Raw genomic sequence first — 14,731 nt, 5'->3', positions numbered from 1 at the left:
ATGGGGGGGAGGCTGAAGAGAAAGAGCTGTAAAGAGCAGGTTCTCTTTGTCAGCCTGGATTCCACTTGCTTGGTCTCTTGCTCCAACACCCCATTATCTGCCTGGAAGCCAACAGTCTAGAGTCTATCCAGGGTATAGAACTTCCTCTCAAGAGGTTCTGTATTTCAGAAAATTAAACTGTTGGAACTACAGTGAACACCTACACTCCCATGCCAGGTCAGAGGCTCCCTCCTAGACTTTATACCCTCACCTTTCTCTTCTCCCGGAGCTTGGCAGCTTCCTTCGGATGGTTAAAGCGAAACATATTGGTCCTTCCCAAGAGTATCACAGCACCTGAAAACACACAAAAACACTGATGCATTTATAATAAGCAATGTGGTCAGCTGTAAGAAATGTAATTTTCAGTGTACTATAAAATAATCAGGGAAAGTATTAGTCACCAAAGTCCACTGACACAAGTAAGTTTATTTATGTGTGTGTGTGTGTGTGTGTGTGTTATTGGAGATTTAACCCAGGGGCACTCCACCACTGAGCTATATATACCCCTAACCCTTCTTTATTTTTAAGACAATGTGTTGCTAAATTATTGAGGCTGACCTCCAATTTGGATCCTTCCACCTCAACTTCCCAAGTCTCTGAGATTATAGGTGTGTGCCACCTTGCCAGGCGCACATGTTAATTTTAAACCAGGAAAAACTTTATTTTTACAGGTGGATATCTAAATACTTATAATAACCAAGGCAAAAGTGACAAATGTAAGCATTACAACTATGATAAGATTTTAAATTTAATATATAGACAATTCCACTTTTGATAGTTTGAAAGCAGAACAAAAAACAGTTCTTAAAAGAGGTTTAACATCAAGCAAACATATGGTCACAAATTTAAAAAAAATGTTTACTCATGATATGAGCAGAAATCTCAAAGAAAAGTGCTTTCAAAAGAAATCATAGGCAGAGTACAGGTAACTATTACTAACATCTCCCTCAGAATTTGGTTTGTATGGTCTATTTTCAAGGGAATACACTATTTTCTGTCAAAACCCCATTAAAATTTAGGTGGCCACATTAGACACTCAAGAAAAATTCCTTTTGACAACTAGAGTCCTCCTTATTTAGAAAACGACTGCTCAGCAAGCAAAAAAATTTAAGGAAAATGCACAAGGATAAAAAGTTATAGGTGAGCATGCGGGTGGATTTCAACTTGATTAAGCAAAAACCCTTTCTTTTCTTTTTTGTGGGGAGGAGGGGAGTACTAGGGATTAATATCAAGGGCACTCAACCACTGAGCCACATCCCCAGCCCTATTTTTGTATTTTATTTATAGACAGGGTATCACTGAGTTGCGTAGTGCCTCACTGTTGCTGAGGCTGGCTTTGAACTTTTGATCCTATTGCCTCAGCCTCCCAAGCTGCTGGGATTACAGGTATGTGTCACTGCGTGAGAGACAAGCAAAAACCCTTTCTAAAGTCAGGACTGTTCAATGTAGCAAAGGAGTCATGCAGGGTAGTGAGCTCCATGTCACTGGAGGTGTTTAAGAGAAGTGATCCTGCAGAAGACATTTACAATCCTATTTGGTCCCATCCATGCCTGCATGTCCATAACACCTCAGAACATACCCCATGTTCAAACTAGTCTTGAGGGGGGGACTTATTTGTGAAGACCAGATACACATAATGAAGAAAGTCAACCATGAAGGATGATGAGTATGAGTGTGTGGTTATGTGTGTAACATCAGAGTGACATGTGCAGACTAGAGTAGCTGGTAACAGACCTCTGTACCAAGAACCTAAGCTGAATCTCACTAGATAACCAGAGGCCAAGAGGAGGTGTTCCCTGTGAGGTAATAGCAGAGACAGGCTGAGCCTTAGACTGGAAGATGGCCTGCTATGCTGGGGACAGCAGAGAAAGCCAAGTCCACCCAAAGCACAGGATGTTTAAAATGACAGCAAGAATCGACATTGGATAGAAGAAGCAGAACAGACTATGTATACCACAGGTGCCAAGACAAGAGTTTTCACCAGAAGTCAAGAACTGGTTGACAGCAATAAAACTCAGTCTATAGATAAGCTTTGTGTATCCTCTATAAGATTTCAAAGTCAAACTATTAATTGTCCAAGTTAAAAACTTGGGATTTCACATAAAACTATGTGTTTCTTTTAGCACTCCTAGGCAAATTAGAAGACACAGTGGATCTTGGCTGTCACTGCACAGAAAACTCTGTGGGCTGCTGGTGGCTGTCTCCTTTGGACAAAACACATAACCAGACTCTTGCTTGGGTCGTGTCTTTATCGGGACCCTGCAGGTGATATCATACCCCCAGATATATATTCTGGAGCTTCAGCCAGTGTTGTCTCTCTACCTATTTAATGTACTGTCATACTCTGTATGTCTCAAAGAAGTTTCAAATCCAGTATAGTTAAAACCCAACTGGTTCAGACCATAATCACCTAAGCTAACTGAAAGACTGGTTGTAGTTGTGGTCATTATTTAACAGAAATGGAGTCAGTATGAAAAGGAGAAGGTAGTTTTAGGAGATCCAGAAGGGCAGCAGTGGGTAGCATCCGTTCTACAATATATTTACCTCCTCATGTAAAATCACATTTGTATGTTTTCTAATAATGGAAAGGGATCATTAATATTATTAAGAAAGGTGTTTCCCATGCCTTTCACAACTAAGACTAGGTGCTATGGGCGGCAAATAAGTCAAAAGTGAAGCAATGATGTCTCAGGTATATGTATCTTTAATGTTCTTCAGATACATTAAAGATTAATAATGCAATCATATTCCAGGTGTTAATTACATCTAATCCAATTCCTTTTTTTTCCCTGTTAATCAAATGCCCAGCCATGCAAGTTGAAAATTGCTAAAATATGTTAATGGAAAAATAAAATAGCATTTCAGAGGCATATTTCAAATCGCTTTAAATAATTGAAAATAACCTTGCCACCCATGTTATTTGCATGAAATACACATAAAAAACCCTTTAAGGAGTTATAAAAGAAAGCAAAACTACCCATGACAATTCATTATTTCCATCAAAATAATGTGTGTCAATTGTATGGCATGTTAAAAGGGGCTCCATTATGAATGGCTTCCTTCTCTTTCCTCCACTGTACATTTTTACTCAACAAACACTGAATTTTAAAATGTGCTTCATTTTTACATGATGCTGGATTCATTTAATCAGTAAATACCTGATGAATGCTTATTGTATGCTAGTCATGGTGCTAAATATTACAGATACAGAGGTAAACAAATCAGAAAATGCCTTGCCCTTGTGGAGCTTAAGTAGAAAATAGGAGAGAGGGATAAATAATCAGATAATTGCATAAATGAATGCAAAACAGCAGCTGAAGAAAAGAAAATATGCTCAGGGAACCAGCAGCAAAAGAGGAGGGGATTTACTTTAAGGGAGGCTGGGGAAGGATTCCCTGAAGGAAGCAGTGCTCTGAGGATGAGTTGGGGAGAGGGGCATGTGCAAAGGTCCTATGACAGTAAAAAGCAATGATAATGATGAGTGATTAGAAGATAGTCAGATGGCTGTGGCAGAGGGAATAAGGGACATCATTGTGTAAGATAAGGCTTGAGAGAGAAAAATGGAGACAGTGGAGCACCTCAAACCTTTCAGGATATATAAAGTCTCTTTTGCTCTATGTAGTTGCAATAGAAAGACACTGTAATGGCACATGATTATGTTCGAGTTTTGGAAAGATCATTCTTGCAATTGACTGAAGAATGACCAAAGTGCATGAGAGTAATGTGAACTGAAAAGCTAGGTGACTCTCAGGTTAAAGTGGATGGTGCCTCAGGACTGGGTGACAGCAAAGAAGACAAGTAAACAAATCTGAAAGTTATTTAGGAGACAAAATCAACATGATTCAATGATGGGTTAGATACAGAGAGGAGAAGGGAGGTGAGGAAGCCGGATCCTGGGTTTTGGACCACATTGCTGGCTGGCTGGGGCACCATCTACTGAGACCAGGAATATTGAAAAAGGACCAAGACTTGATTGGGAAAAGAGTCATGAGTTTGGCTTGAGACATAATGAATTTGAGCTGCCTTTAGCAAATGAAAATATGTATCTGAGGCCCTAAAAGAAAGGCCTATCCTATCTACCTACCTACCCACCTGTTAATTATTTACCGAACACCTGTACATATATGTATGTGCACATTTTTATAAGCATATATACACATATACAAAGATATTAGATATATTAGTGTAAAAGCCTAGTGTGTGTGTGTGTGTGTGTGTGTGTGTGTGTATTTGAGAATTCTTTCTAAGAAACAAAGTCACAGATATGAGAATGTTATTCAAGGAGAAAAGAGGGAGGTAGAAGAAAAGAGGACCTAAGATCAGCACTTGAAGGATGTGGATTTAATGGCCAAGTAGAGAAGGATGAACGTGCAAAAGAAAAGGGAAGAGCCATCAGATAGAGAGAAGGAAACTCTCAGGAGCCAAAGGAAGAAGTGGCTATTGGTTCAGAGTGCTTCTGAGAGGTGGTGTGGTGGCCTTAGTTGGTAGTAGCAAGAAGCCAGAACAAAGGGACTGAGGGGTGAGAGGTAAGGGGTGCAGATCTACCAAGTGCACACAACTCACTGAGAAGTCATAGACAGAAAGATGGAGTTGGTAGTAGTCAGGATCCCCATGGGATTTTTGTTTTTTAAGAAAATTCCTGAGTATACTTAAAAAACAATAAGCGAACCGAAAGAAGCAGATGAATGAATGAATGAATGAATAAAAGGACAAATTAATGAGAATGACAATTTCTGCATGAGACCCAGAACATGTGTCTGGCCAAAGACAAGTCACTCCTTAACTTCTCTAGAATTCATCAATCTGAATAACTCCTAAGGTTCTTTCTAGGTCTTAAATTCTTTTTTAACTATGAACTGCTTCTTGCTCTGAGATTAATGTGATTAATCATAGCAGATGGACTTTCTGTGATACACTTAATTTGTAATTTTGAAAGCGTATCTAAACCACTTTGAAATATATGATGGCTTCTTTGAGATTACTTCAGAGCTTGTTAAATACCTGAAGACAGACAAATTCCAGATGGTCTTAAAAGTGAATGAAGAGAAAAATGACATTGTAAAAGGAAAATGACATTTCTAAAAAAAGAAAGAAAAGCTGAATTTATATTTCTGTGAATAAGAATCACTTAATGCTGGTTTCACATGAGATTTTCTTATTTTAATATTTTAAGCAAGCAAAAAAAGTATGTAAATATTTCCTGAGATTTCTAAGGAGTGTAGAGTAATAACTAATGTCACCATTAATTACTCTCCTCCTTAAATTTTAGATGAGATTTTCTAATTCTGTTACTGCACAAATACATACCCTTTTTTTCTACTAAATTTTGTCACAGAATATTTTGAATGATGTATGAAACACGTCATTCTGGGTTATAACTGATATACAACTGAAACACTTGGAATCCCTAAAGGCATGTAACGGTGAATTTGGAGGCCACTGCAGCAAGAAAAATAGGTGGCTTTTTGTAATTCTGCTTCAGGGCACCTCATTCTGTATTTTAATTACTTAAGAAAACATTCTCGGCACACACACAGAGACAAGAGATGACACATCTGAAGTATGCTCGGTGAAAGAGAAGTTTTCATTTTATATGTGACAGTTGGAGAAGCCAGACTTTCTAGAGGAACATGGACTTTTCTAAAATGTCGCTGAAGGACAGGTCAGGGTAAGGGAAGATGGGTTAAGTTCTTAGTCAACTGCCTGGTTCTAGTAAAAAGAAATTGCTTTTTGTGTAATGACTTTCTTCCAAGTGTCTTTAAAAATGTTTATATTGAAATACATTATGATGATGGCATCACTTGGGAATCCTGATAGTGTAATTTCTAATAACATACTACAATACATAGAACAAATTATAGAATATGCTCTGTGATTTCCAGACACTTATAGCACTCACTTTGTTATTTAAGATACCTGAATTATAGTACTCTTTTTCCCTATTTCAAAAATGTGAAACTAGATGGGGAAGATTAAGATCTGACATGGTGCTTGCAATGGGTAAGAAAACTGCATGTAAATACCCAGTGATTCAAACAGGACACACAGTGTGGAATTGGGAGGTGTGGGAATGGATGACAGGCATTCTGCATCAGTCTGATACTGCAGCAGGCATCACTATGGAACCATGCCATCAGATCATGAGTTGGCATCTGTGAAGGGTGTAAATGCACAATGACACCTTACCCAAAAGCCACATAAGCCTTCCCTTGTCACCTTCCCTTCGATATTTACAATTCAAATATGGATCTACAATTTCTTGCATTGGATAAATCACTTTGACTCCTGTTTATTCTTGGTAAAGTGAAAATTGCCACAAACTTATATTCTGAGACTCTGGAGGAGAAAGAAAATTGATTTTCAATCTTTGCCACTTATGTTTCTAGCCAAATAATCAATCCATCGAGAATTACATGATGAACTGTGTACAAGCTGAGTGTAGAGCTTTATGAAACTTCAAGATGCTCCAATCCTCTTCTCAGAGAAAATTTTAGATGTGTGCATGGGTGAACAGGGCTTGAATTTTTTTTTTTTCTTAAAAACTCATGGGACATGTCTCCTGTCCTTATTCAAAGAAAATGTGGAACGTATATGAAATAATTAAGAGGGCAATTCAAAACAGTGATGATAACAAGGGAAAGATTCCACAGACCTGATGGAAAGCATTATAATAACTGGTTACATTATTAATGACTTTTTTCCCATTGGCCCCTAGTAGTCTACATTTTTGTTACAAACAACCCTTTTAACTCACTTTAGGAACAACCTCAACTACTCATTTCTAGCCTTCCACACACTCCAAGCTTTCCAACAGCTGTTCCTTCCAAAATAGTTCTTACAAGATGGCCTCCATTGCCTGTCATCCCTAAGCTCTGACAGTTTCTTACCTTTCACTATTGCTCATCTACAAGCTACCCACTGGGCTACACAAATGCTACACTGTTCTTCACCTCTTGGCCTATGTTACTCCTTTACTGAAAGGGGAACACTGACTCCCTTTGGTCTTCCACAGAAAACTCAATACACTTGTGTGTGAGGCCCCATCCTTGGATTCCCACTGCTTTTACTCCTCACGTTGCCCCTTTCCAGTCTCTAGACATTTCTTCACTACCCTCTTTGGCTGCAGTATATCTGTCAATTTTTCACCATATGCCATTATGATAAATGCATTCTTTCACTTTAGAATTTAGCTTGGAGCAAATTTCTCCCTTTTCACAAGTCTAAAGCCACCAGGAAGAGTTCTGGTTCTGTGTAAAATGGAACAAGCACATTGCCCTGTCTCTCCCACTGAATGCATTATATCCTGAATATAATGCGTGCAGCAATTATTTGAGGGCCCTGGAGAGTAAATAGTAGCAGGAAGATTGAAGAACAAAAGAATGTGAAGCACCATTGAACTGGTAGTGAATTTAATTTTTTTTTTAATCCTCCAGTGTTTCTTGGCTTGATTTAAGGGAAAAAAACTCAGAAGTGGTTATTAGTGCAAAATGAAAATTCCATTAGAAGCCCTTTAGCTCAGATTAGAAGAGCAGGCAGAGGGTTGGTCCCTTGGCAGAAAGACCCAGGGAACTGGAAAGTTATTTGGGAAATAGTTAAAAGGGAACTGTTCAAGGAAAGTGATTTTAGAGTTATTCATGAACTGCACTTACCACCAGTAGTACACACATGGATCTGATCCTTGACAGTACAATGAAACTTTGAGAAATGAACTAAGAGACCACTGCTTAGGTCCCACCCTATACTCGTTGCTATTGGAACTACACTGCAAAGACTTGGAAAATTAAATCAATGTTGGAGCCAACGCCACAACCCACACAAGCTGACTACAACTCCTGGCCTGGATCAACCAGGTTAAGACCCAGAGTCTCTGAACTTAATATTCATAAAAACCATTATTATTACTCAGTGAAGGACGATTCAGGAAAATCTCAACTAGTATGGCAAAATACAATCAATGAAAAGTAATGATGAGATGACAAAGATGTTGGGATTATTTGATAAAGACTTCTGATTAGCTATTATAAAAGTGTTCCAACAAATGCTCTAACACTCTTGAAACAAATGGAAAGATAAAAAGTTTAATAAAAAAAATGATTAAAAGAAGTCAAATATCGCAACCAAAAAAAAACCCTCATTGAATAGGCTCAAAGCAGAAAAGAAGTGACAGAGAAAAAGTCCATAATGTGAAAACAGATCAATTGAAAGCCTAATCTGAAAATCAAAACGCAAAAAAAAAAAAAAAAAAATACCAAAAAATAAAAATATGTAAACAGAGCCTCATGGATCTGTGGGACAATGCAAAAATATCTAAATTTAATGTTACGGGAGACCCAGAATGAGAGGAAAAAAGTTTATTAAACCAGGAGAATACTTTCTAAATCTGGAAAATGACATACAAATTCAAGAATTCCAGAAGTTCAGCAAACTTCAAACAGGTAAATGCTAAGAAATCCATGCTAAGACATATTATAAAGCCACCTTAGAGAATTGAGGCTGAAAGTGTAATTTAAAAAAGGAACAGAAAGATCAAAGAAAAAAAAAGAAAATGTATGAAATGAGAAGAAAGGGGTAAAAGAGATTGACAAATGGCTGTCTCATGTGCTGAAGTCTGGGGCACTAGGAAACTGGTCTCAGTATGATTAGCTCTGGTCAGTTGTTATCACACTCAAGCAAACACCAGTATCACATACAGACTTAAAAAACCAGATCATGTGGGCCTCATACTTAGGTTTTCTAATTTTAGGATGGGGCTTGGAAATATGCATTTCTAACAAACTCCCAGGTAATGCTGATGTTGTTGATCTGGAGTCACACTTTCAGAAACACTAGCTTTGGGCTCAATCTTTAATAGCTAGGGCTTTGACATTCAAAAATGTCTGTTGACTCAGCCTCTAGGTCTCTAATTTGGTGAAGATATATCTGATGAGTGGTCAGGGACAAGCACAGTTGTGTCCACTGGGGAGTAGACACTAATATCCGCTGCCTTTTAAAACATGTACAAGGTCTCTTTTACTAACTGGATACCTTGACTGAACCACTGGAAGATGTGTTTCCCTTTCTAGTTCCCCTAAAATTCTTTTTAAATTTGTCACTGAACAACTCACAGCAGCCCTCCAGCAGATGAAAATTTTATCAAAGGCTCCTCAGCTCCACTCCACAGACAATCACCTGTTCCCTCTTTCAGAGTACTTGAATAGATGCAAATATATTTTGGCACTCAAGCATAACACATTCAAATGCACCTAAGTGTGAATTTCCCAGACGCAGTTTCTGTAGCACTTCTAAAAGGAGAGATGAATGTTCAATGGATCTGACAAACCAGCAAGAAAACCAAAGGAATACACTGATATGAATGGGAAAATTAATTACATTTAACAACTATCAGCTTTAAAATTACATTATCATAGAAGAAAAAAACAATTAAGAGGAAATAGTTCCTAAAATTGTAGGACAAATGCTGAAATACCTTTTGAATTGCAAAGCAGTTGATTGTAGTGTGTGTGTGTGTGTGTGTGTGTGTGTAGAGAGAGAGAGAGAGAGAGAAACACGAACAACCTATCAAGAAGAGCTCCAGGTCTATGGACAAGATACCAAGATATATCATGGTTAAATTCAAACACCTTCTTCTTTGCATGGAATTATTCTATGGAATAATAGTATGGTTTCATGGGAGTGAGGTGAACTAAGCTTTTGAGAATCAAATCAATCAGAGAGCATAGTGAGATGAAATGTTATATATCCTATGCACCCAAAAGAGACAAGGAGAAAACCCATATGCAAGGTTTTGTTTTGTTTTTTGTTTATTTGGTTTTGGTACTGGGCAACTGAAGTCAGAGATGCTTTACCACTGAGCCACATCCCCAGCTCTTTTTTATTTTTTATTTTGAGACAGGGTCTCACTAAATTGCGGAGAGCTTTGCTAAATTGCTGCAGCTGAATTGCTAAATTGTGATCCTCCTGCCTCAGCCTCTGGGATTGCTGGGATTACAGTCATGTACCACTGTACCCAGCCTGGTTTTGGATAATAGAGACTCTGTTATGATTTGGATGTGAGATGTCCCCCAAAAGCTCATGTATGAGACAATGCAAGAAATTTCAGAGGACAAATGATTGGGTTGTAAGAGTTTTAACCCAATCAGTGAATTAATCACCTGATAGAGATTAACTGAGTGGTAACTGAAGTGGTAGGGTGTGGCTGAAAGAGGTGGAAATTGGGGGTGTGACTCTGGGGTATATATTTGTATCTGGCAAGTGGAGACCTCTCTTTCTGCTTCCTGATAACCATGTGAGCTATCTCCCTCTGCCAAACTCCTCCGCCCCATGATGTTCTTCCTAACTCCCAGCCTCGAGGAATGGAGTCAGTCTTCTATGGACTAAGACCTCTGAAACCATGAGCCCTCAAATAAACTTTTTCTCCTCTACAGTTGTTCTTGTCAGATCTTTTAATCACAGCAGTGAAAAAGCTGACTAAAACAGACACTACCCCAAATCACACTAATAGCACTAACAAATGCTCTTTTTTATTGACAACGGTACCAGATGAAAAAAAAATTACTGTAATTTAATGTGGGGGAAATAGTTTATGCCATTTTAAAGACGGCAGTTAACTGACTCAGGTAAAAACTTGCCCTAATAGTGACATTGTGCTAAATTTAGATAAACTATTAGTTGGCATTCATGTGTGGTAAGTGATTTAGATAAAAAAGTGGTAATTACTACTTGTGTTCTTTAATAGGACACCGTAACTAATACATTTCCAACTTACTAATGAAAAGATGCATCTCAATACAAAATCAGCACAAAACTGGAAACTCATAGTGAAAAAGTAGGATGCTATTGGTAATGCCATATGAACCAAGAATCCAATCAATTGCGAAGTTCCCATGGTTATAACTGATTGTGCCTTGGGTTAACATTCATCTGAAATTTTGTTTCAATATTTTTCTTCTACAAAAAAGGAAATATTCCTTGGATCTGTTTCAAAATTTTTTTCTCTCGTTATGCTTTTCATGAATCCAATCAATGGGCCAGAAATCAGTGAGGTCCATTCTGAGCACCAAGAGACAATGGGTCAGGAAGGGTCCCAAGCCAATAAGCACTCCAGTAAACCAGAAACTGGGGTTAGGGCAACAAATGTGGGAGACCAGGATTGTTTGAACTTCAAGAGTCTAGGGCTGTAGGCATATATAACCCATGCCTGGCTTGGATGGCAAGAGATGAAATAGCATATACATATTAAGTTCCACAGGGATAAAGCACATAGTGATAATGAAAATCTGCTGTGACTTTTTGGTGCAGTGTTCTGCTCCAAAATAGCAGCTACACAGCTATTCGAAGATTCATCTTCAAGAGGCTGGGCTGTCATCTGTTAATCCAGAAGACCTGACTTTGCAGAAATCACCTAAATGAGAGTGGGAAAGCACAGAAACACTATACAGAATTTACTTTAAAAAAATTGCTTCATGGGTAAGAGCCAAGATAGTTTTCTGAGTTTAAAATTACTACTGTGATTAATCCTACTCCCTATTTGTTATGTTTTAATGATTTCAAACCCTGCCTGATCAAACCCCCTCCTTCCTCACCAGTGGTTAAACACTATTGTGAAGTAGGCGTATATCATTTCCACTCACATCTTTTTATTTCTGCCAAATATTTTCATAACCATGAGCAATAAAGCATATCATTTTGTCATAAAAATACGTTCCAAAAAAGGTTAGGTAGAGAAGTCTAATCTTAATTTCTGAAAGCTATAGATGTTTTACCTAGATAGGATCTTTCACAGTTAAAGCTTGTGTAAGTTAAAAAAAAAAAAAAAAAAAAAAAAAGTTACCATTTGCTCCTTTCAAGCATTGTCTTGAGTCACAAAGTCATCTTGCATTACACTGCCCTAGGACTTGTTAATGGCATTTATACTCAGTGCACAGCATTTTAACACCTTCAAACAAAGCATTTTTATGTCAATTTCATTAACAGTGACACTGAGGAAGCTGCTCAGCAGCACATCAGAATGCTAGAGTAACTCAAGTCCATCAGATCTGAAAATCATTGCATCATGGTAATAAAACACTTAAGAGCATGCCCCAGGGAAAGACAAATCCGACAATTAAACCTTCAATGCCAATTGGTACTACCACTTTCTTAGCACAAGTCATATTTGCAATGTTAAGATCAAAAAATTATTTCACTAACCAGAATAAGCATATTCTTAAATAGATTTTCCAATTAGTTACAAGTTTAAAGCAAATAAATAAATAAAAATACCACATGGAAGATAAATTATTACTCTTCCAAGGTACGATTTACAAGAGAATTAGAAAAATAATCATATCTATGTAAGCAATTTCTTCAAATTAAATAAACTAGTAATCCCTTTTTATGGGCATGGGGAAAGTAGAGGATAACCCCCAAATTAAATGGCAAATTCTAGGCAGTGCCCATATTAAACAATCTCTAAAAGGAACCAGGGTTCCTTGGAGAACTGGTAGATTCCAGAAAAGTACAAGATGAGCCTGGAATATCTTTGTCAGAAAGTAAGCAAGTGCTCACAGATACATAAGGAAAAGATAAAAGAACACAGGAGCCAGCCTGAAGAAGCTCTCACTGGCCAACCCTGGACAATTTGAACAATGAAATAAATAATGGTAAAATAGACCAAAGCCTACTAAATAAAATAGCAAGCTCTGTGAATAAATAAGTGTCAAAGAGAAAGCTTTTTTAAAATGGTACTAGGGATTGAACCCAGAGGCCCTTTTACACTGAGCTACATCCCAACACTACTCCCACTTTATTTTAAGACACGGTCTCACTAAGTTATTCAGGGCCTTACAAAATTAAAGATGCTGGCCTGGAACTTGTGCTTTTCCTGCCTCAGCTTCCTGACTTGCTGCCACATTGTCCAGCTGAGAAAACTTACTTTTATAATAAAAAGCCAATAGATACAAAACAGAAGAAATGATAAAATATGACAGCCATGTTTGGGGAACCAACAGAATAATAATTAATTCAGAAAAAAAGTTGAATTGTAAAACCAGTGAATGAAACTATTATGCAGCACAGAACATTCACAATATCAAAGTACCTTCCCAATATACTTATTAATAACAAGGTGGGGAAAGAATTTCACAGTGTAGAAGGCTGGCCAGCTCCATCTTAACCAAGGGACCAAAGTGAGCATCCCCAGCAATGGACAAATGAAAATCATGTAATGGGACAGGAGAAAAACACATAATTTTTCCCATTGTCCTATAAAAATGCATAAAAATAGCATAATCATGAGACAACATCAGATAAATCCTACATTTATGTAGGGGGTCACTGTACAACCTATCTGACCTGCCCTTTTCAAAATTGCCAAAGCCATAAAAGTCCAAGAAAGACCAAGGAACTACTCTGGACTGAAAGAGACTAGAGAGCTATGGAAACAAAATGCAAAACACAATGCTGGAAAGGATGCTGGACCAATAAATGACAAATGGCAAAATGTGAATGGGTTCTGATAATCAGACAGTGTTGGTATCAGTGTTAATTTCCTAAATTGGATGGTTATATTTTCGTTACACAGGCAAATGTCAATGTTTTAAAAAAAAAACATACATACACACACACACACACACACATACATATGTATAAGTGTGTGTGTGTGTATATATATATACACACACACACACTTACTTAAGTATTCAAAGGTGCTAGGGTGCTGCTATAGTTTGGATCTTGAATGTTTCCCAAAGGTCCACGTGTTGAAGGCTTAGTCTCCAGCGTGGTACAAATGGGAGGCGGTGAACCTTTAAGAGGTGGGAGGTCTTCAGATAATCTAGGGATACACCCTTGAAGGGAACTCAGGCTCTTATCTCTTCCTCTCATGCTTCCAGGCTATAAAAGGTGAGTGGTTTTGCTCTGCCACATGCTCCTACCATGATGTACTCCCTCACTATAGGCCCAAAGACATAGGGCCAATTGGTCATGGACTGGAACCTCTAAAACTCTGAGCAAAAATAAAGCCTTCTCTTTATAAGTTGCTTATCTCAGGTATTCGTTATAGTGATGAAAAGCTGACTGACACAGTCACCATTTACTTTCAATTAGTTCTGTAATTAAAATGTTCTATACCATTCTTATACCTTTTCTATAATATTGAAATTATTTCAAAAGAAAAAAAGGTATATGTATGCTATAATTATAGCTATTTATAAATAGAACATAAATAATGGAAATAAAACTATCAAAAGAAACCACAGTGGTAAAGTACTAAATTGAATGGGTACTATTTAACTTTTGAAATTTGTTTATTGTCATATTTCCCTAACAGTAATAACTTTTAAGACAATTACACATATGTTCATGTTTAATTCAACAAGACAACAGATATTATAAAGAAGCCCTCCAGCAAAACAGAAGAAAATAGCATAATGCAGCCAACAGTCTTCACCCTATGCATACCTAAGTAGTAATTAATTTTAGTATGCACATGCTCCTCCACTGCCTAATTAACTTCCTTTCTTGAACAATATGTACAAAGAACTCTGAAAACCAAAAAACAGATACCTTGATTTAGATGTGTAGCCTCCGTAATTTGAACACCATTCACGGAGCACTGAGACCCACTCAGGGGTATGAGAGTCACGGTCCCCCCAACATTTTCAAAGACACAGTGCTCACTCTCTAAGTCAAGGCCATGAAGAACTAAGTTGGA

The 14,731-nt window shown here is 37.6% G+C and overlaps 1 protein-coding gene across 2 annotated transcripts in view; it reads right to left on the bottom strand.

Moving 5' to 3' along the window:
* Positions 1-14,731, bottom strand: part of Kif16b (kinesin family member 16B) — a 300,714-nt gene that overhangs the window by 142,786 nt on the left and 143,197 nt on the right. For both annotated transcript variants that reach the window (XM_027921573.3, XM_071608712.1), the window contains exons 15-16: positions 14,584-14,721; positions 251-333 (exon numbers count right to left, since the gene is read on the bottom strand). In XM_027921573.3, coding sequence (XP_027777374.1) covers positions 251-333; positions 14,584-14,721 — 221 coding nt within the window. The remainder of the gene's footprint in view (positions 1-250; positions 334-14,583; positions 14,722-14,731) is intronic.

Source organism: Marmota flaviventris, chromosome 2 (assembly GCF_047511675.1).
Source record: "Marmota flaviventris isolate mMarFla1 chromosome 2, mMarFla1.hap1, whole genome shotgun sequence".
Taxonomy (NCBI): Eukaryota; Metazoa; Chordata; class Mammalia; order Rodentia; family Sciuridae; genus Marmota; species Marmota flaviventris.
Note: the sequence above shows the minus strand (reverse complement) of the source record. Positions and strands in the feature narration are given on the sequence as shown.